The sequence below is a fragment of the Acomys russatus genome, chromosome 26 (assembly GCF_903995435.1).
Source record: "Acomys russatus chromosome 26, mAcoRus1.1, whole genome shotgun sequence".
Taxonomy (NCBI): domain Eukaryota; kingdom Metazoa; phylum Chordata; class Mammalia; order Rodentia; family Muridae; genus Acomys; species Acomys russatus.
Window position 1 is genome coordinate 36,033,337 of NC_067162.1, and position 20,684 is coordinate 36,054,020.

General features: G+C 46.5%; 1 protein-coding gene across 2 annotated transcripts in view; it reads right to left on the reverse strand.

Moving 5' to 3' along the window:
• Positions 1 to 15,369, reverse strand: part of Wdr59 (WD repeat domain 59) — a 71,542-nt gene extending 56,173 nt beyond the window's left edge. For both annotated transcript variants that reach the window (XM_051168626.1, XM_051168625.1), the window contains exons 1-2: positions 15,202 to 15,369; positions 18 to 67 (exon numbers count right to left, since the gene is read on the reverse strand). In XM_051168626.1, coding sequence (XP_051024583.1) covers positions 18 to 67; positions 15,202 to 15,255 — 104 coding nt within the window. In that variant the 5' untranslated portion in view covers positions 15,256 to 15,369. The remainder of the gene's footprint in view (positions 1 to 17; positions 68 to 15,201) is intronic.
• Between the last annotated feature and the right edge of the window lie 5,315 nt (positions 15,370 to 20,684).

The window sequence follows — 20,684 nt, forward strand, 5'->3', positions numbered from 1 at the left end:
TCAGGAAGCTCACTTACCCAGAAAGCACTGCATGCTGCCCCAGACAGTCCACAGACATGGCAGTTGCCTGTGGGGAAAAACACAGTTTTAGTTCTGCCAGCAAAACGTCCAGGGGAAAAGACAGACTGACCTTTGGCTCTCTCAGAAGTCCCCAGATAGCAATAATCAATTATCAGGTATTAATGTTCTGCAGTGGATGCTTTCTGTGGTTCTCAACCTTCCTGACGCTGCGGCCTCATGTTGTGGTGACCCACAACCACCAAAATTTTATATATTTTTTCTTTTTTATTTATTTATTTATTTTATTTATTTATTATTATTGTTGTTGTTATTGGTTTTTTCAAGACAGGTTACATAGCCTTGGCTCTTCTGGACTTGATTTGTAGACTAGGCTGGCCTCAAACTCAGAGATCCACCTGCCTCTGCCTCCCTGAATACTGGGATTACAGGCATGCGTCACCACACCTGGCTCATAAAATTATTTTTATTGCTACTTCATAACTGTAATGTTGCTGCTGCTATAAATTGTAATATTAATATTTTTGGAGATAGAGGTTTGCCAGAGGGGTCGCCATGCAGGTTGAGAACCACTGTTTTAAAGCCTTGTAGTTTCCATCCAAATTTCACATTCACTCTGACAGAACAACAGCTTCTATTTAACATGAGCATGCGCGCACGCACAGACACACACACACACACACACACACACACACACACACACACAGCAGGACTATACACAGCAGGACTATACACAACCAAGACAGTACATTCTAAGTTGAGAAGACTTAGTTAGAGCCCTCGGAGAATGTGACTAGTGCAGAGCCAGAAACAGCTAGTAAACAGAGCCTCTCCCAAGAAGAAGCTAACCTAGGACACTGCTACCTACACACCCACAAAATACACCCATTCCTTTCCACAGCACATGGTGCCTCTTGAAGCCACAGGACATATTTTTCAAACACCATCCCTGCTGAATCCAAGGCTTTATTGTTAATATCTCAACCATTTTTTATTATACAGGGTTGCATACGGCCATTTTTCCATGCAGGTTCATAATGTACTTTGAGCATATTCCCACACACCCCCCAGGACCCCGCTATCCTCCAGGGTTGTAGTGTTATTAATATGCTCCATTCACATCCAGTCTGAACTTCCGCCTCCCAGTCCCTGGTGAGCACCACCATGACTCAGAGACCAACCTCCACAAGACTGCACTGAGCCCTGCACCAAGCCCAGTGAAAGCGAGGCACGCAGCTGACTTGAACCCTGGCAGTTACAGCCTCACACTGTCATTTGTGTGTGGTCCCTAAGTTCTTTCTGAGAGAGCACACGGGAAGAATTCACAGTGCGCATGCTGCCATAATCGGACTACAACAACAATCCCTCCCCTCACACTCACCAGCTTCACTAACAGTTTCCTCACATTTTATCCACCAGTCAAAAACCATGCCACGCCTACTGCTGGAGACAGGAAGCCAGACTGCTCTCCCAGAGGCTGAAATGTGATTGTAACGCACCCTTCACATTGCCCTAACAGAGAGCAACCTGGCTATGCAGGCGAGCTTGATGTTGCACCATCTCTAAAACTCTTCCATGTAGTTTGATGCTGTGAAGAGATCAAGACAGTTTCTCCAACAGGGAGCACAATCTTTCTAGACCGCATCTCATGGAGAATCTTAGCACAGCCCCAAGACTTTGGACTCTTGATGCACAAGGGTAGTCTGCCGGGCGTGGTGGCACATGCCTGTAATCCTAGCACTTAGGAGGCAGAGGCAGGTGGATCACTGTGAGTTGGAGGCCAGCCTGGTCTACAAAGGGAGTCCAGTACAGCCAAGGCTACACAGAGAAAAAAAACCACACACACATACAAATAATAATAATAATAAAATAAAATAAATCTAGCTGAAGGCCAGGCGTGGTGGCACATACCTTTAATCTCAGCATTCGGGAGGCAGAGGCAGGCAGATGTCTGTGAGTTCAAGGCCAGCCTGGTCTACAAAGTGAGTCTAGGACAGCCAAGGCTACACAGAGAGACCCTGTCTCGAAAAACCAAGGGAAAAAAATCTAGCTAATGCTACCAATGGTTTACTGATATGATTGAGGGGCCAAATAAGTTGGCCTTAAGATAAAGAAAAGTAGTTGACAACACAATAAATTATTATTCAGCCTATAAAAGCATGGAAATTCCAATAGATGCTACAACACAAATGATTCTTAAAAGAGTATACCAAGGCAGGTGTGGTGAGCACACCTTTAATCCCAGCACTCGGGAGGCAGAGGCAGGAGAATTGCTGTGAGTTTGAGGCCAGCCTGGTCTACAGAGTGTGTTTGAGGCCAGCCTGGTCTACAGAGAAATCTAGTGCAGAAAAAAAAAAAGAAAAATATCCCTATAGGGGACAAGTGTATTTAAACACTTAGTCCCCTGTGGGCAGGGCTTCTCCTGTGGGCTGGGCTTCCCCTGTGGGCAGGACTTCTCCTGTGGGCAGGGCTTCTCCTGTGGATGGGGCTTCCCCTGTGAACAGGGCTTCTCCTGTGGGCAGGGCTTCCCTTGTGGGCTGGGCTTCCCATGTGGGCAGGGCTTCTCCTGTAGGCAAGGCTTCTCCTGTGGGCAGGGCTTCCCCTGTGGGCGGGGCTTCCCCTGTGGGCGGGGCTTCCCTGTGCGGAAAGTCAGGGGCCTCACCCTACTTCTAGCTCTCCCTCTGCTTCCTGTGTGTGGCTGAGATGTGGTCTTTCAGCTTCCTGTTTCAGGTCTGAAGGCCGCCCTGCCATCATGGACTCCATAATCAAAACAAACCCTATCTAGGGAAAGTTGCCTTTAGTCATGGTGTTGTATTTCAGCAGCAGCAGCAACAACAACAACAAAGCAGTAATACATCAGACGAGCTCACAGAAACACAAAACAGAGGCTGACAAGGCTGGGGGGATTATTGTTTAGTGGACACAGACTTTCTATTTGGGATGATGAAAAATTAGGAAGGGGAGGCAACAATACAGACCTAATCACATTGGTCATTTAAACTGGTCGGGAATTAGAAAGAAAAGGGGATTCCCTAAGCTGCTTATGAAAGTGGAAGGGGTCCTGGGGCGAGGACCTGAATATGACCTCTGGGAGCTGAGAGCAACCCCTCAGTAACAATCAGTAAGGACACAGGAATCTCTGTCCTAGACCCTAGAGATTGGATATTGAAAAACCACTTGAATGGGGGCTGGAGAGATGGCTCAGAGGTTAAGAGCTCTGACTGCCCTTCCAGAGGTCCAGAGTTCAATTCCCAGCAACCACATGGTGGCTCACAACCATCTATAATGAGATCTGGTTCCCTCTTCTGGCCTGCAGGTGTACATGCAAGCAGAGCACTGTATAAATAATAATAAATACTAAACCTTAAAAGAAAACCACCTGAAAAAGGCTGGAAGTAGGCTGGAGAGATGGTTCAGTGGTTAAGAGCACCGTCTGCTCTTTCAAAGGACCCTGGTTCAATTCCCAGCATCCACATGGCAGCTCACAACTCTCTGTAACTCCAAGATCTGACACCCTCACACCAATGCACATAAATTAAAATAAAATAAAATATTTTTTTAAATGTTTAAAAAAAAAAAAAAAAGGCTGGAAGTAGACTCCTCTGAAGTGAAGCCTCCAGGTGAAAATGCAGCGCAAAGATGCCCTGATTTTGGTAGAGAGGCATCGAACAAAGAAAGCAGCCATTCAGTGCCTGGATTTCTGACCCACAGAAACCTGAGCTAATAGATGCCTAGCATGTTTAAAGTTGCTAAATCTGTAGTGTGGAGTGTACAGTAACAGAGCACTAATACAACATGAGCTGGCAATGGTCCAAAAATGTGATGCCTTTTGTCTCAGGAGTTCTACTTCTAGTATCTACCGCAAAATACAGCAAATGTCTTCTGAACAGAGATGTTTACTTATAACTATAGTATCATATGTAGGCAGTGGGATAATTCTAGTAGTCTCCCCCCCCCCTGGTTGTTTTGGGGTTTTGTTTGTTTGTTTTGGTTTTTCAAGACAGGGTTTCTCTGTGTAGCCTTGGCCAATCTGAACTCACTTTGTAGACCAGGATGGTCTTGAACTCACAGAGATCTACCTGCCTGCCTCTGCCTCCCAAGTGCTGAGATTAAAGGCTTGCACCACCACCGCCCAGCTTCTAGTAGCATTCTTTTTTTTTTTTTTTTTTTTTTGGTTTTTTCGAGACAGGGTTTCTCTGTGTAGCCTTGGCCATCATGGACTCACTTTGTAGACCAGGCTGGCCTCGAACTCACAGCGATCCGCCTGCCTCTGCCTCCCGAGTGCTGGGATTAATCTAGTAGCATTCTTTAAAGTGTGAAAATGCATCAAAACTGCAAATATAGGCCAGGTATGGTGGCGCATGCCTTTAATTCCAGCACTTGGGAGGCAGAGGCAGGCGGATCACTGTGAGTTGGAGGCCAGCCTGGTCTACATAGTGAGTACAGGACAGCCAAGGCTACATAGAGAGACCCTGTCTCAAAAAAACAACAAAACAAACCCCCCCAAAAAAATCCCTGCAAATACAGCATAAATCACCATATTAAGATATCTTTTGCCAGGCATGGTGGCGCATGCCTTTAATCCAGCACTCAGGAAGCAGAGGCAGGTGGATCGCTGTGAGTTCGAGGCCAGTCTGGCCTACAAAGGGAGTCCAGGACAGCCAAGCCTACAGAGAAACCCTGCCTCGAAAAACCATATTTATACATTTATTTATTTACTGGGGATGGAGGATACATGTATACCATGGTGTGTGTGTGGAGGTCAGAGAGTAAGGGGCAGGGCTAAGTTTTCTCCTTCTACCACATGGGTCTCAGCGCTTAAACTCAGGTCATCAAGCTTGGAAGCAAGTGCCTTTATCCACTGAATAATCTCTCCAGCTCAGAAAGGTTGGTTTTGGTTTGGTTTGGTTTGGTTTGGTCAGGTTTTGGATTTGTTTTAAGGAAGAAAAAAAAAAGCAACCACTGTGTTTGTAGGAACGCATAGGAAGATTATGCTGGGCTGCCCCAGTGAGGAACTGGACTGAGAAGTAGTCTCAGCAGGCCTGGGGCAGCTGCCGTCTGCAGGGACAAGGGGCGATGGCTGCTCATCTGCTGACAGGGCTCCAGAGGCAACGAATGAAAGGTGCTAAGCAGTTAACAAGAATAGGCATGGGTCTTATTTTATTTTATGTTTTGGTTTTTTGAGACAACGGTTCTGTGTAGCCTTGGCTATCAGGACCTCACTCTGTAGACCAGGGTGGCCTCCAACTCAGAGATCCACTTGCCTCTGCATCCTAAGGGCTGGCATTAAAGACGTACACCACCACTGCCGGGCTGGGGTGTGGGGTTTTTAGCTGACCCCAATGCAGGGAGGAGAGGAACACTTGCAGTAAGTAACTCAGGTAGGAGTTCCTATCCGCCTGAAGGAAGGGGCTTGCTGCAGATTATGTATGAAGAGAACAGAGACATAGCTGACAATGGTATTTTATGCCCCATCTTAAAACTTACATTGAGGACCAGTGAGGTGGCTCAGCAGGTAGATGTGCTTGCCATGCAAGCCTAACAGCCTAACCCACAGTGGAAGAAGAGAACCAACTCCACAAAGCTGTTCCCTGGCCTCCAAATGTATGCTGTGGCACTCATGCACCATACACACACACACACACACACACACACACACACACACACACACACACAGGAATAAGTAAAAATTTTATAAGAATGGTATCTTTAAGCCATGCTCAGTGAAGAAAATAAAAGTACTTGCCATCCAATCCTAATGACCTTGGTTTGATACCTAGAACCTAGGTGAAAAGTCAGATATGGTAGCACACATCTGTAATTCCAGCATTGACATGGTGGTGGCAAAACTAGGTGAGACACTGCCTCAAAACAAGGTGGGAGAACCAACTCCTAAACAGTTCTCTGACCTTCATGCACGAACGAACACACACACACACACACACACACACACACACACACACACACACACACACTCAGCAAGTTGGGCATAGTAATATAGGTAATCCTAACACTTAGCTGGCTGCAACAGGAGGACCATAAGTTCAATGCCAGCAGGATCAAAATCCATGATCATTCCTGCCCTAAAACACCTTGCTTCTCAGATACAACTGTACTGAGATTCTACTTAAGTTTGGACAAAGCTTCCTAGTCCTCTCGCTACTCAATTACTTGCTGCCATCCTCTGCCATGTCTGAGTTGCTTGTCATTTCTTGTTACCTCTTAGGCTTAGCCAGGAGCCTACCCCCAGCTGTGCTTCCTGTAATCTCAGAGCTGCTGCTGAAGCTAAATCCGGTCATGGCTCTGCAGAGTCAGCAGGACTGAGCGCATCCTTAGCGGAGGGTAGCATTACAGACCATCACAGAGCTTCCTGCTCATTCCTATGGCCCATCTACGACTCTGCCTCCAAACCCTGTCCCAGTGCCCCAGCCTTAGGAATTCTTCCAAATGAATTCCAGCCCTCCAAACTTAGGCTGTCTCTTCCTCTTTCACCTCAGGACCTTTACACCAATGGCTTTTTCTGCCTGGAGACACTTCTGTCCATTCTGTATCTGGCCTACTCTTTGTCTTTGTGTGTGTGTGTGTGTGTGTAGTGTGTGGTAGGGACAGTGCACATGCATGTTCCTGAGTGTGGAGGTCAGAGGTCAACAAGTCCAGCATGGTCTACAAAGGGAGTCCAGGACAGCCAAGGCTACACAGAGAAACCCTGTCTCAAAAAATGAAAATAATAATAATTGCCGGGCATGGTGGCGCACGCCTTTAATCCCAGCACTTGGGAGGCAGAGGTAGGCAGATCGCTGTGAGTTCGAGGCCAGCGTGGTCTACAAAGCGAGTCCAGGACTGCCAAGGCTACAAAGAGAAACCCTGTCTCAAAAAACCAAAATAATAATAATAATGATGATGATAACAATAATAACAACAACAACAACAACAATAATAATAATAAATAAAAATAAAGTAAAATATTAAAACAGCAACTTTTTTGGCAGGTTCTCAACAACAACAATAATAATAATAAATAAAAATAAAGTAAAATATTAAAACAGCAACTTGGGGGGGGGGGCAGGTTCTCACTGTGTAGCCTTGGCTGCTTTGAAATTCCTTATGAAGATCAGGCTGGCCTTGAACTCTCAGAGCTTCTCCTGCCTCCGCCTCCCAAGGCTGGAGTCCTAAGTGTGTACCATTGTTCCCAGCTGCTTGAGGTTTCCTTGTTAACAGATCTTTGAGCAGTAGTTAATTCACCTGTTGAAAGTGAACCTCTGAATGAGTTTTGTGTACGCCTATCACCAACATTGTTTCTATAACATTCACCCCAACTGGAATCTGGTTTTTGTTGTTGTTTGTTTTTGTTTTGTTTCTGTTTTTCTCTCTTTTCTTTTTTTGTTTCTTTCGAGACAGGGTTTCTCTGTGTATAGCCCTGACTGTCCTAGACTCACTTTGTAGACCAGGCTGGCCTCGAACTCACAGCAATCCACCTGCGTCTGCCTCCCGAGTGCTAGGATTAAAGGCGTGTGCCACCACGCCTGGCCCAAGGCTCTTGTTTATCCATCCGGCAAGAGGGGTGTTGCTTGGGAAATGTCCCTCTTCGATATGGGAAATCTCAGCTCCCTGCAAACTCAAGTGCCACACAGAGGGTAGGATCCATGTTCCTGATATATAAAACACGAGAGCAGATGAGACATCACCTAAAGATCTTCTCAGCTCACAAGTCTACACTGTGAAGCCCATTTAAGTCAGATTTCCAATGCAATAGCAGCATGTATCAAACACTTAGCAGATGCTGGCCATGTGCTAAGTGCTCTGCACAGCTGTCCTCCTTTAATCCTCACATCTACTCTACAAAGGAAGTGTGCGAGGACGAGGATGGCTGCAGGCCTGAGGCGAGCCTTCTGAAGGCTTCCTCGCAGTTGCAGCTCTTGGCTACTGTCTGAGAACCCGGCCTTCAGCTAAGAGTGGTGCCCTGTGGCTACACCTGAGCATGCGATTCTCCTTAAGAGAGTCTTGGTACATGCTGTGGTCCCTAACTGACCAGGCTCCAAACACCACTTCCGGCACTGACGCTGGAAGAATTAACAACGCCCTGTGTGACTCCATTACGAAAGGACCCCGGGGAGGCTGGAGCTCCCTTTGTCCAGGCTCTGCTCCCCGTGACTTTGCTCTTTGGTCTGCTTTGTAGTCTTACATTGTGCTTATCATCCTGGGGTACTCTGGGGGGCCCCTGATACAGGTGCCTAGTGTTTGCCTTGCTTTATGGATAAGAAACTGACACTCAGAAAGGCAGTAAGTTAGCCAAGGTCACCAGGCCACGGGCAGCCTCACCTGGATCCTAGCACAGCACTCACTACTTTCATTGTATCGTCATGTCAAACTTTTTACAAAACAAGTAATTCATATCTATCGTGATGTGATTTAGTACTGTGATCTAACTTACCTTTTTGTTGTTGTGTTGGTTTCAGGCTTTGGTTTTCATTGTTGGGGTTTTGTTTTGCTTTTTTGAGATATGGTCTCCTTTAATCAAAGCTGGGCTCAAATTTGCTATGTAATGGAAGATGACCTTGAAATCCCGACCCTCCTGCCTCTACCTCCCAGGTGCTGGTGTGACAGACAGTATTCACATCTTACTGAGTCGCTTCCACCTACAATAGCCCTACAATGGCTAGTTTTCCAAATGAACACCTTTTTTTCAAAAGGTTTATTTTCCCGCCCAGCTTATTTTACTTTTAATTATGTGACTTTTGCCGAGCATGATGGTGATGGTGGGGCGCATGCCTGTAACCCCAGTACTTGGGAGGCAGAGGAAGTTGGATCTCTGTGAGTTCAAAGCCAACCTGGTCTTCAAAGTGAGTCCAGGACAGCCAGGGCTCTGTTACACAGAGAAACCCTGTCTCAAAAAGCCAAAAAAAAAGAAGTGACTCTTGGGGAGGAGTATGTGTACCGAGAACACAGGAATCCATAAAAACTAACGGCCTTGGATCCCCTGGGAGCTAGAGTTACCAGAGCAGCCCGTCCTGGGTGCCTGGACGAGAGTTTGAGTCTCAGCACTCACATAAAAAGAGCCAGGTATGGGGGGCTGGAGAGATGGCTCAGTGGATAAGAGAGTCTGCTGATTCCAGAGGGCCAGAGTTCAGTTCCCATATGGCTCACAACCTTTTGTACCCCTCTAGGTTCAGGGAATCTGATACCCTCTTCTGGTCTCTGCACTCACAAGTATGTGTATACAAGCACATGTGCACACACACACAATTGTTATTATTATTTTATGTGCATTTTGCCTGTGTGCATGCCTGTTCACCATATGTGTATCCAGTGCTGGAGGAGGCCGGAAGTTGTTGGATTCCCTGAAAGTGTAGCTACAGACAATTGTGAGCTGCCATATGGGTGCTAGAAATCAAACCTGAATCCTCTGGTTCTTTTTTTTTTTTTTTTTTTCTTTTTTTCTTTTTTAACAGCCAGGTATCATAGCATATGCTTGTAAACCCAGTGCTAAAAAGGTAAGGACTTGGGGCTGGAGAGATGGCTCAGCGGTTGGCAGCACTGACTGTTCTTCTGGAGGACCCAGGTTCAATTCCCAGCACCTACATGGCAGCTCACAACTGTCTGTAACTCCAAAATCTGACACCCGCAGACATACAATGCACATAAAATAAAAATAAATAAATAATTAAGACGTATTTATAAAAAATTAAAAAAGAAGAAGAAAATAAGGACTTAAAGACAAGTGGATGATTCCTGAAGTCCAAAACCCAAGGTTTAGGCCGGGCAGTGGTGGCACATGCCTTTAATCCCATCACTTGGGAGGCAGAGGCAGGCAGACCTCATGGTTTGAGGCCAGCCTGGTCTACAAAGCAAGTTCTACAACAGCCAGAGCTGTTACACAGAGAAACCCTGTCTCAAAAAACAAAAGAACAAAACAAAACAAAAACCCAGGGTTTACTTCTGGCCTCTACATGCAGGTGTAAAAATACCCACACACATACACATACAAAAAAGCACTGTGTGTGTGTGTGTGTGTGTGTGTGTGTGTGTGTGTTTCCAGGGTCATCCCAAATCAACACCTAACTTATATACAAGCTGAACTAACGAGACAACACATGAAAGGGCTGCGGCGGCCTGGCATGGTGGTGGTGGTGGTGGTGGTGCAAACCTTTAATCCCAACACTCAGGAGGCAGAAGCAGAGGCAGGCAGATCACTTGGAGTTGGAGGACAGCCTGGTCTACAAAGTGAGTCCAGGACAGAAAAAAAAGGGGGGAAGGGAGGCTGTGGCAGAAATCCAGATGACAGCTCATCTTTGAGAGTCCTCCCTGTGCAGGGAGCTGTCACTCCACCTCTCAAGGAAACCTGGTTTGCTTGCTCTTCTGTGGTCTGCATTCCTCACTCTGCATGATTGTGAGACCGAAGGCCACTGGATTGCCAGGGTCCTAGTGCCCACGCCAAGCTAAGTCCACCAGAACCGAGAAACGCTTCACTGAACTCAAAGAAACAACAATGTTTGTGGGGCAAACCTGAAGACCTGGATTAGCTCCCCAGATCTCACAAAGAACAGAACTGACTCCTAAAAGCTGTCATCTGACCACATATGTGCTATGGCAGGCATGCACCTGCACTCGTACAGACAGTTGTAAACTCCCATATGGGTGCTGGAAATCAAACCTGGGTCCTCGAGCCGGGCGTGGTGGCGCACGCCTCTAATCCCAGCACTCGGGAGGCAGAGGCAGGCGGATCACTGTGAGTTCGAGGCCAGCCTGGTCTACAAAGTGAGTCCAGGACAGCCAGGGCTACACAGAGAAACCCTGTCTCGAAAAAAAAAAAAAAAAAAAAAAAAAAAAAAAAAAAAAAAAAAAAAAAAAAAAAACAAACCTGGGTCCTCTACTCCTTTTTTTTTTAATTTTAGCACATGCTTGTAATTCCAGTTTTAAGGAGGTAAAGACAGATGAATTATAAATAATAACAATAATAACAACAACAACAATTACAAACAGTCAGGCAAGTGGTGCACTCCTTTAATGGCAGTACTTAGGAGGCAGCAGCAGGCAGATCTCTGTGAGTTTGAGGCCAGTCTTGTCTACAAAGAGGGTCCAGGACACCCAGGGATATCACACAGAGAAACCCTGTCTCAAGAAACCAAAAAAAAAAAAAAAAGCAAACAAACCTAGGGCCTCAAGCATGTTAGGCAAGCACTCTCCCATTAGCTACATCCCCAGCCCTAAAATAATTTAAATTTTTCTAAAATTTACATGTATTTATTTGTATGTTGGGGACAGCAGAGCACGTGCCATGGTGCCCATGTAGAAGTCAGAGGACAATTTTCAGGAGTCAGTTCTCCACTATGTCTACCATGTGGGCCCTCAGGGTCCAACTCAGGTCATGACAGCAGCACCTTAGCCTGTGTCTCAGTTACTTTTCAATTGCTGTGACAAACACCATGACCCAGGCAACATATAAACGCAAGAATTTAATCTGGGGCTCACAGTTTCAGAGGGGTCCATGGCCATCATGGCAGGGAGTACAGCAGCAGGCAAGCAGGTGTGGTGCTACAGCAGCAGCTGAGACTTTATCTCTGAGTCCATAAGCAGAAAGCAGAGAAAGCTAACTGGAAAAGGCACGGCCCCGGTGACACACTTCCTCCAACAAGGCCACACCTCCTAGTCCTTCCCAAACCGTTCCACCTACCATAGGCCACGCATTCAAATATGTCAGTCTATAGTAGCCATTCGCATTCAAACCACCTCAGCTGCAAGAATTATCCTTTAGAATATAAAATAAGAATATGGGGCTGAGCGTGGTAGCGGACGCCTTTAATCCCAGCACTCAGGAGGCAGAGGCAGGAGGATCTCTGTGAGTTTGAGGCCAGCCTGGTCTACAAAGAGAGTCCAGAGCAGCCAGGGCTACACAGAGAAACCCTGTCTCAAAAAAACAAAATAAAAACCAAGAACAGAAGTTTACTGTTCTGGCTATCTTTTTCAGAGAGGCATCAGGAAGTACTGACTTCTTCTTTATATGTAAGAGAAAATTAATAAAGCTGGTTTCTGCCTGTTGCCAATCAACATCAGACAAATTTACACTACAGATAAACCCTTTCAGCTAAATAGAAAAATCCAAAGGAAAAAACAGAAACTCCCACAAGGCAGTTAAATTACCCAATTTACTTTATTCTCCTGCTATGTCAACTGCTGTTTAGGCTTAATTATTTGCTCCTACTTCATAGCACTTCAGTATAGGTGCCAGCACTCTCTCTGTAGGTCTCTTCAGTGAGCGAGACTGCCTGGGTTTCTGTGAGAATTAAAAGGTGTATAGATTAGCATCTTCCAAATTAGCAGGCTGAGACACGTGGTGCATGTTCTGTTCTGTCCTGATGCCCAGTGCAAGCAATTAGCAAGAAGGGTAACTGCAATATGGTTTTTTTCCCCCGTAGGAGTCTGGCACCTCCCTTGGGAAAGCAGACCTCACACTGACAGTGCTGACAGCACCAAGTGTTTCAAGATCCCTTAATCCAAAAAGCTGCTGGTCAAAGGCTCCCTGGGGACTACTTATCAGAGAGCACCGCAGAGTGGATTGGTGGGTAGCTCTTCCGCATATTAGCCTTCATGGCAAAAGACAGGATGGGGTTTGAGAAGACTCACACTGTAGTCTAGATTTCCCTCAGTGTAACCAACTGGATATGAACACTGTGCACCACTAGGAGCACAAGAAATTCTTATTTTTAAGAGGGGGTAGGCTGAGGAAATGGCTCCCAGAAACCTACATAAATACTGGATGGGCGTGGTAGCCTGCCTGTAATTCTAGCCTTGGAAGGCTAAGATAGGGAAGTCCCCAGAGCAAGCTGGTTACCAAGACTACCCACACTGGCAAGCTCTGGGCTTCCCTGAGAGACACTGCCCCAAAGAATAAGGTGGAAAAGCAATCAGGATGATTCTAGACACCAACCAAGGGCCTGTGCACCACACATGTTGTGGTGGATTGAGTAGGAATGGCCCCATGGACTCACGGGTTTGAATGCTTGGCCCATAGGGACTGGCACTATTGGGAGGTGTGGCTTTGTTGGAGGAAGTACGTCACTGTAGGGGCGGGCTTTCGGGTCTCAGAAGCTCAAGCCTGCCTAGTGGCCCACAGCTTTCTTCCTGTAGCCAGAGATCTGCATGTAGAACTCTCAGCTTCTCCAGCACGATGCCAGCCTGCACGATGCCATGATGATAATGGACTAAAACCTCTCAACTGTAAGCCGGACGCAATTAAACGCTAAGACACGTGTGTGTGCACACGCAAAAACATGCGTACACACACATACATGCACACCACACATGTAAAACCGCCACAAAAAAATGGAAATAAGTAAATAAACCCTTACTAAGCAAATAAATAAATAAACAAATGGTCTACAAAGTGAGTCCAGGACAGGCAGGGATACACAGAGAAACCCTGTATTGAAAAAACAAAAATAAATAAATAAACAGACAAGTGAATAAAAGTCTGACACACAGAAAGAAGTATTCAGGGCTGGAGAGACGGCTCAGCTGTTAAAGGCTAGGCTCAAAACCAAAGACATTAGAAAGCACTCAACAGCCGGGCATGGTGGCGCACGCCTTTAATCCCAGCACTCGGGAGGCAGAGGCAGGCGGATCGCTGTGAGTTCGAGGCCAACCTGGTCTACAAAGTGAGTCCAGGGCAGCCAAGGTGACACAAAGAAACCCTGTCTGGAAAAAAAAGGAAAGAAAGAAAGAAAGAACGAACTGGTTGGCCCCCTTCCAGAGGACACAGGTTAGATTCCCAGCACCCATATGGAGGCTCACAACTGTTTTAACTCTAGTTCCAAGATTCCATGCCCTCTTCTGGCCTCTGCCCTCACTAGACATACAAATGATTCACATATAAACGTTCAGGCAAATCAGGCATACATCTAAACTTAAAAAAAAATTTTTTTTGTTTGTTTGTTTGCTTGCTTGTTTTTTCATTTTCTGAGACAAGGTTTCTCTGTGTAACAAGCCGTGGCTGTCCTGGACTCACTTTGTAGACCAGGCTGGCCTCAAACTCACCAAGATCCACCGGCCTCTGCCTCCCCAGTGCTGGGATTAAGGGCATGCGCCACCACATGAGGCCTTTTTCTTTAATTTTTGAATTAGACTTTTTTCATCTATTTTGTGTGTGTGAACACACATGCCATGCCATATGTGGAAATAACTTGTGGGAGCTCTCTCTGTCCTTCCACTATGTGGGTACCAAAGATGGAACTCAGGTTTTCAGGCCTGGTGACAAGAGTTGCTACCGGAGACATTTCAAGGGCTTGATGCTAACAGTTTTTTAAAGATATATTTTATTATGCTGATTTACTTACTGTTTATATGTGTACTACAGCATGTATATGGAGGTGAGAGGACATGTGTGGCAGCTGGTTCTTTCTGACATGTGGGTCCTGGGGGCTGAACTCATGATGTCAAGCTTGGCAGCAAGCGCTTTTACCAGCCACCTTGCCAGCCTGGAATGTTAACAATCTTCGACGTCTGCCATGTGCCAGCCACTGTGTCACACATCTTAAACATGTGGCCTCATAAAATTCTAATGCCAGTCCTGTCATTATAATGATCTCCATTCTACAGGCAAGAAAACTAATGTGTAAAAAGTCAAGGATGGACTACATAGGTGTCCAATCTAAACAAGACATGTATTTTGTCAACAACCGAGTATTTCCCACATTAGCAACCACTTAGTAGGTCAGGGGCTGGAACAGATACTCTGCAAAGCAGCATTTCGCAAATTCACCCCCAAAAATGTTACAAAGTGAGATTGGTCAAAGTAGCTGAGGCTCAGACAAGTTCGGCAACTTTCCCGAAGTCACCAAGAGCAGCCGACCACCTCAAGAAGTGGACACCTCCATGCCCCACCCTCGCCCACCCCGCCTCACTACCTTGAACAAGGATAGAATTCTCTTCAGCATTTACTATCGCTGTCTCGGTGTCCCAAGACCCGTAAGCTCCAGTGGAACCCTAAAACCCGTACACGCCTGTCCTAACTGTCCTGACCAATGATCAAAGCTCCCCTAGGCTTTCCTGATGCTGACAGCTCCAGATCCATCCCCCCGCCCCAGCAAGGGAATGACGGATGGCGGGGGGGGGAGAGGGGGGGGCGGAGAGGTGGTGTTAAGCCACGGTAAGCGCATGTCCAGACGGCTCCATTGAAGCACAGCTCACCTGAGAGTCCCGAAATTCCACCACCACGTTCTCGCTGCTCCAGCGCGCTGCCATCTCCCTAGTCGACCGTGGGGTGCCGGTCGGCGACCCCCAGCCCCCCACTCCAGGACCTGAGACTCCCTGGGATAGTAAACCCTACACAGCCACCTAATAAATCAGGCCACGCCCATTTCCCCGCCTTTCTCTTGGCCTCAACTCATTGGCTAAACCAATGATGGACCCCGCCTCTTCTGCTTTCTCCCCCAACGGCGGACCTTGCTTGCCCGCCAAACAGGGCCGCCCCCTTCATCCGTCATCAGTACGCGTCACCCGGACACCCCGCGGCTGCTGACACGCCCCCCCACCCTCGCCTAGAGTTCTGCCGGGAATTGTAGTCAGCGCAGAGGCAAGAGCAAAGCCCTGTATTCTCCTACACAGTGCCTATGAACAAAACCGACATCCGTACCAAAGGAAAACACCTCTTCGGATGCCTGACACCACGATTTTGAGAAATCTGTGTGCACAATGTATTTTTTCTTCCTGTGCAGCCGCGCCTCTTAAGTACTGAAACTCCTCAGGGTCTCTGCGACACTTTGGGGAGGCTGGGGCGACAAGGGCGGGAGGCAAGTCTCAAAAGGTAAAACAATTCCATAATCCAACTAAGCCGTTACTTTCACTTTCTCTCACCAGTGTGCGGTAGACCACTCCCCAGGAATGTACCCTGAGAGGTGGTTTACACCGAATGTTAAATGACTTGCCTTTAATCACAGCACTAGGGAGGCAGAGGCAGGCGGATCTCTGTGAATTCGAGGCCAGCCTGATTTACAAAGGGAGTCCAGGACAGCCAAGGCTACACAGAGAAACCCTGTCTTGAAAAACAAAAAATAGCCAGGAGGGTGGTGGCACACGCCTTTAAATCCCAGCACTCGGGAGGCAGAGGCAGGCAGATCTCTTGAGTTTGAGGCCAGCCTGGTCTACAAAGTTAGTCCAGGACAGCCAAGGCTACACAGAGAAACCCTGTCTGGAAAAAACCAAAACAACAACGACAAGCGTGACGCACACCTTTTATCCCAGCACTCAGAAGGCTGAGGCAGGTGGATCTCCGAGAGTTTGAGCACAGCCTGGTCTACAAATCGAGTCCAGGACAAGCCAGCTCTTCAAAGAGAAACTCTGTCTCAAAACAAATAAGCATACACACACACACACACACCACATACACACACACACATACACACGATAACACGATCTGTAATTAAGGTGAACAATAGTTGCTTTTTTCTTTTTTTTTTTTTTTTTTTTTAGACAGGATTTGTCCTGAAACTCACTCTTCACTGGCCTCTGCCTCCCAAGTGCTGGGATTAAAGGGGTGGGCCACCACAGCTCAGCCCCATAATGGTGTTTTATTCATGGCTTTATTTTCTTTTTTTTTTTTTTTGGTTTTTTTTTTTTTTTTTTTCTTTTTTTTTTTTTTTTTTTTTTTTTTGGTTTTTCGAGACAGGGTTTCTCTGTGTAGCCTTGGCCATCCTGGACTCACTTTGTAGACCAGGCTGGCCTCGAACTCACAGTGATCCTCCTGCCTCTGCCTCCCGAGTGCTGGGATTAAAGGCGTGCGCCACCATGCCCGGCTTCTTTTGTTTTCTTAAACACTAGGTTTTTTATATAATTTAATTTTTTTATTTTATGTGCACTGATGTTTTTGCCTGTATGTATGTCTGTGTGAGGATGTCGAATCTTGGAGGCACAGCTGTAAGCTGCCATGAGGGTGCTGGGAATTGAACTCAGGTCTCTCACTGAGCAATCAGTGCTCTTACCCACTAAGCCATCTCTCCAACCCCCGTGACTTTGATTTCTAATACTTTCTATCAATACATTAATGTAGGCAAATAGACTTTGGAGTCTTAGATAACTTTTGATCATGAAATAAAATACAGTCAAGAAGTTTAGTGTATCCAGGACAGCCAAGGCTACTCAGAGAAACCCTGTCTCCATGGGGACAGGGGGTGGGAGGAGAAAGATGTTTAGTGTAGTAGATATTGGTTGAGTTCTCTTTAATCCTACCTTTTGAAATCCTGGGTTAACTGGCTTAGCATCACTTTCTCTGCAGAAGTGGAAATTGCTGGTCTTATTTAGCTGTTGTAAGGGGCCAAGAACTGGGCCTGACATATTGTAAAGGCTCAAATATAAACTATTATTCTTACTATTGCCAGTATTCCTATGTGCAAGCTGTTGAATGAATGGAAAGAAGGTGCTGGCTCCTTTCCCACTGGAGTGCTGGTTGTAAAGGGGAAGACAAACTTGTCTGTAGGTTAGGATGATCCTCATCTCACTGTCATCTGCCTGCAATGGTCCAGGTTTTTAACACTATAACCAGCAAAAAGTCTTGGCTCCCAGAAAAACTGTTCGGTACCAGAAAACTGGAACAGTTGGTCCCTCCACAGTAGAGAAACACTTGGCTGGATGAATTGCATATTATAATAGACTTGCAATCAAGGTGTCAGGATCGAATAACCTAAATGGAAGGGCTGAAATGGCACCTTGAAAGTGACATTTGAGTGTTTCAGGATATTTTAAGATTTTGATAGGGTACACTGTGAAAAGGAAAGATACTTCATTAGGAATGTGAACAACACCTTTAATCCCAGCACTTGGAAGGCAGAGGCAGTATGATCACTGTGAGTTCGAGGCCAGCCTGGTCTACAAAGCAAGTCCAGGACAGCCAAGGCTACACAGAGAAACCCTGCCTCAAAAAAAAAAAAAAACACACACAAAACAAAACCACAGAGAAGTGGGAATGCAGGCATGTTGCACCACACTCAGGGAAAATATTATTTCCTTTTTCTTTTTAAATTTATTATGTATACAGTGCTCTTCATGCATGTACACCTGCAGGCCAGAAGAGGGCACCAGATCTCATCATAGATGGTTGTGAGCCACCATGTGGTTGCTGAGAAATGAACTCAAGACCTTCGGAGGAACAGGCAGTGCTCTTAACCTCTGAGCCATCTCTCCAACCCCCAGAAAATACTATGTTCTATGTCTGTTTATGAAAGCACGTCAGAATCAATGAATGTGTTAATTTCCCTAGCAGGTTGTATTCTTTGTTGTTGTTGTTTTGAGACAGAGTTTCTTTGTGTAACAGCTCTAGCTGTCCTCTTTGTAGACCAGGCTGGCCTCGAACTCACAGAGATCCAACTGTCTCTGCCTCCCAAGTGCTGGGATTACAGGTATGCGCCACCATGCCCAGCCACACAGGCTGTATTTTTTTATTTTTCAAGACAGGGTTTCTCTGTTATCTTGGCTGTCCTAGACTCCCTTTGTAGACCACACTGGCCTCGAACTCACAGAGATCTACCTCCCAAGTGCTGGGATTAAAGGTGTGCACCACCACGCCCGGCTCAGGCTGTATTCTTACTTGCTTATTAGTTGGAAACAGTAAATGCTGTATAACTCCTCTCAGTGAGTGGTTACCTGCCGGTCAGGTATGGCTAGTACTTAACAAAACGTGACCCGAAGTTGGGGAAATTACGTACATCCAGAAAAGGTAAAGAGCTAGTTAGGGAAGCCCCTTCATAAGTGTTGGAGTCTGGCCTGGGGGGAGAGGGAGATGCCTGGAGATAAAGACATTCCAAAGCTCTGTCTGTCCACAGGTAGCTTGGTGATACGCTGGGTCACCGTTGACTGCTTTCCTGCAATATGCTGCCCCCCGCCCCCGCACCCCTTCCCCGCACCCCGCCCCCATATGCCCCCACCCCCACCCCCAGCTCTCTTGCTCATGTTTCTTCAGTTCTCCTAAGCTTTTCTTTTTCTTTTCTTTCTCTTTTTGGTTTAGCTTTTCTTTTTCTTTTCTTTCTCTTTTTGGTTTTCCGAGACAGGGTTTCTCTGTGTAGCCTTGACTGTCCTGGACTCGCTTTGTAGACCAGGCTGGGATTAAAGGTGTGCGCCACCACCCCCGCCTGCTGCCTCCACCTCTTACTAGCTACCACACCTTGCTTCCAATCCTCGAAATCCTGTCATGGGCTGCAAGCACAGAAAGTACTTTGGATTTCAGGTCCTTGGTGCTCTCTGTTCTTTCAGTGCTTTCTTCCTTTCATGTAGAACGAATGTTAAGGAGACAGCGCAGCTGTGCCTCTCCAATTGCCTCCTCAGGCCCTTCTTAAACGTCTTCCACCCACACATGGCGTCCCACCCACAAAGTCATGTCATGACTCTGTCATCAAAGCCTGGGGACTCTAAAGGAAAAGCGAAAGTCCCTGGCTGCTTCTTCGTGCCCGCACACATCTGAGAGTCACAAGTGAGTGTCCTATCTGAGGCAGAGACTGGGGAGCCGTGGTGTCCCCTGAGCTCTTACCTTCCTGTCTTTCCAGAAGGTTACAGTCAAGCCACAAGAAGGCAAGCTACACAGCAAACCTTGAAACGCAGAGCCTCAGCTGGCTTTAAACAGCAGCTAACCACAATACGTAAACTCAGCTGTTTTCCTTTTTCACTGGTTGCTGGATGGAGAGGTGGCTTAGTGGTTAAGAACCCTCACTGCTCCTGCACAAGACCCACGTTTGAGTCCTAGCACCCAGGTGAGGCAAGAATGCCTTTATCCTTTATTGACATCAGAATCCACAGACAACACATATACACTAAAAAGTACAAATGGAGCCGCCTGGCATGGTGGCTCATGCCTTTAATCCCAGCACTTGGGAGGCAAAAGCAGGAGGATTGCTGTAAGTTCGAGACCAGCCTGGTCTACTAAAGGAAGTCCAGGACAGCCAGGGCTACACAGAGAAACCTTGTCTTGAAAGAAACAAAAACAAATAAATAAAAAGTACAAATGTAAAAATTAAAAAAAATTTTTTTTAAAGAAACATAGGTTGGTTTCATAACTTAGCTTCTGCAAATAGAGCTGCAATTCACCCTGATGTGATAGGTTGACGTGGCATCCTCTTGGTAAGTACTCAGGAGTAGTGCAACCAGATCACATGCTAGACCTATTTTGGGTTTTTTGAGGACCCTCGATCCTGACCTCCGTGCTGACTGGATCCTTTTACATTCCCACCAGCATTATATTAAACAGCCTCTCATCTTTCTAGTCTTCTGTCTGTCCCCTCTTCAGCAAGACGTACCGGTAGCTCACTGCTCCCCACCACGACTGCCAAATTCTTTGACACCTCGAAACCTTGGACCCTTGCTCTGAGACCCACTAGTAGTTTTCCTCTCTTTGTCAATCAGCAAATATTTGAGGATGTTCTCACATGCTCGCTCAGCTTCCAGGCTTTGCCTATTTGGTTGCTTGTTTCTCTGCTCAAATGTTTCCTTTTCGAGCAAAACAGTTTTTTGCTTTTCTTTCTTTCTTTCTTTCTTTCTTTTTCTTTTAACATAAAGAGCTCTGAGAGGGGTCAGGAGGATATTTCTCAATGGAAGACTTTTGTCTTTCCCTGTGGAGGTGCTGGGGGCTCCCTCAAAGCCTTGGAAAGCCCTACCATCCTCTAATAGAGACAGTGAAGAGAGGGTCCCAG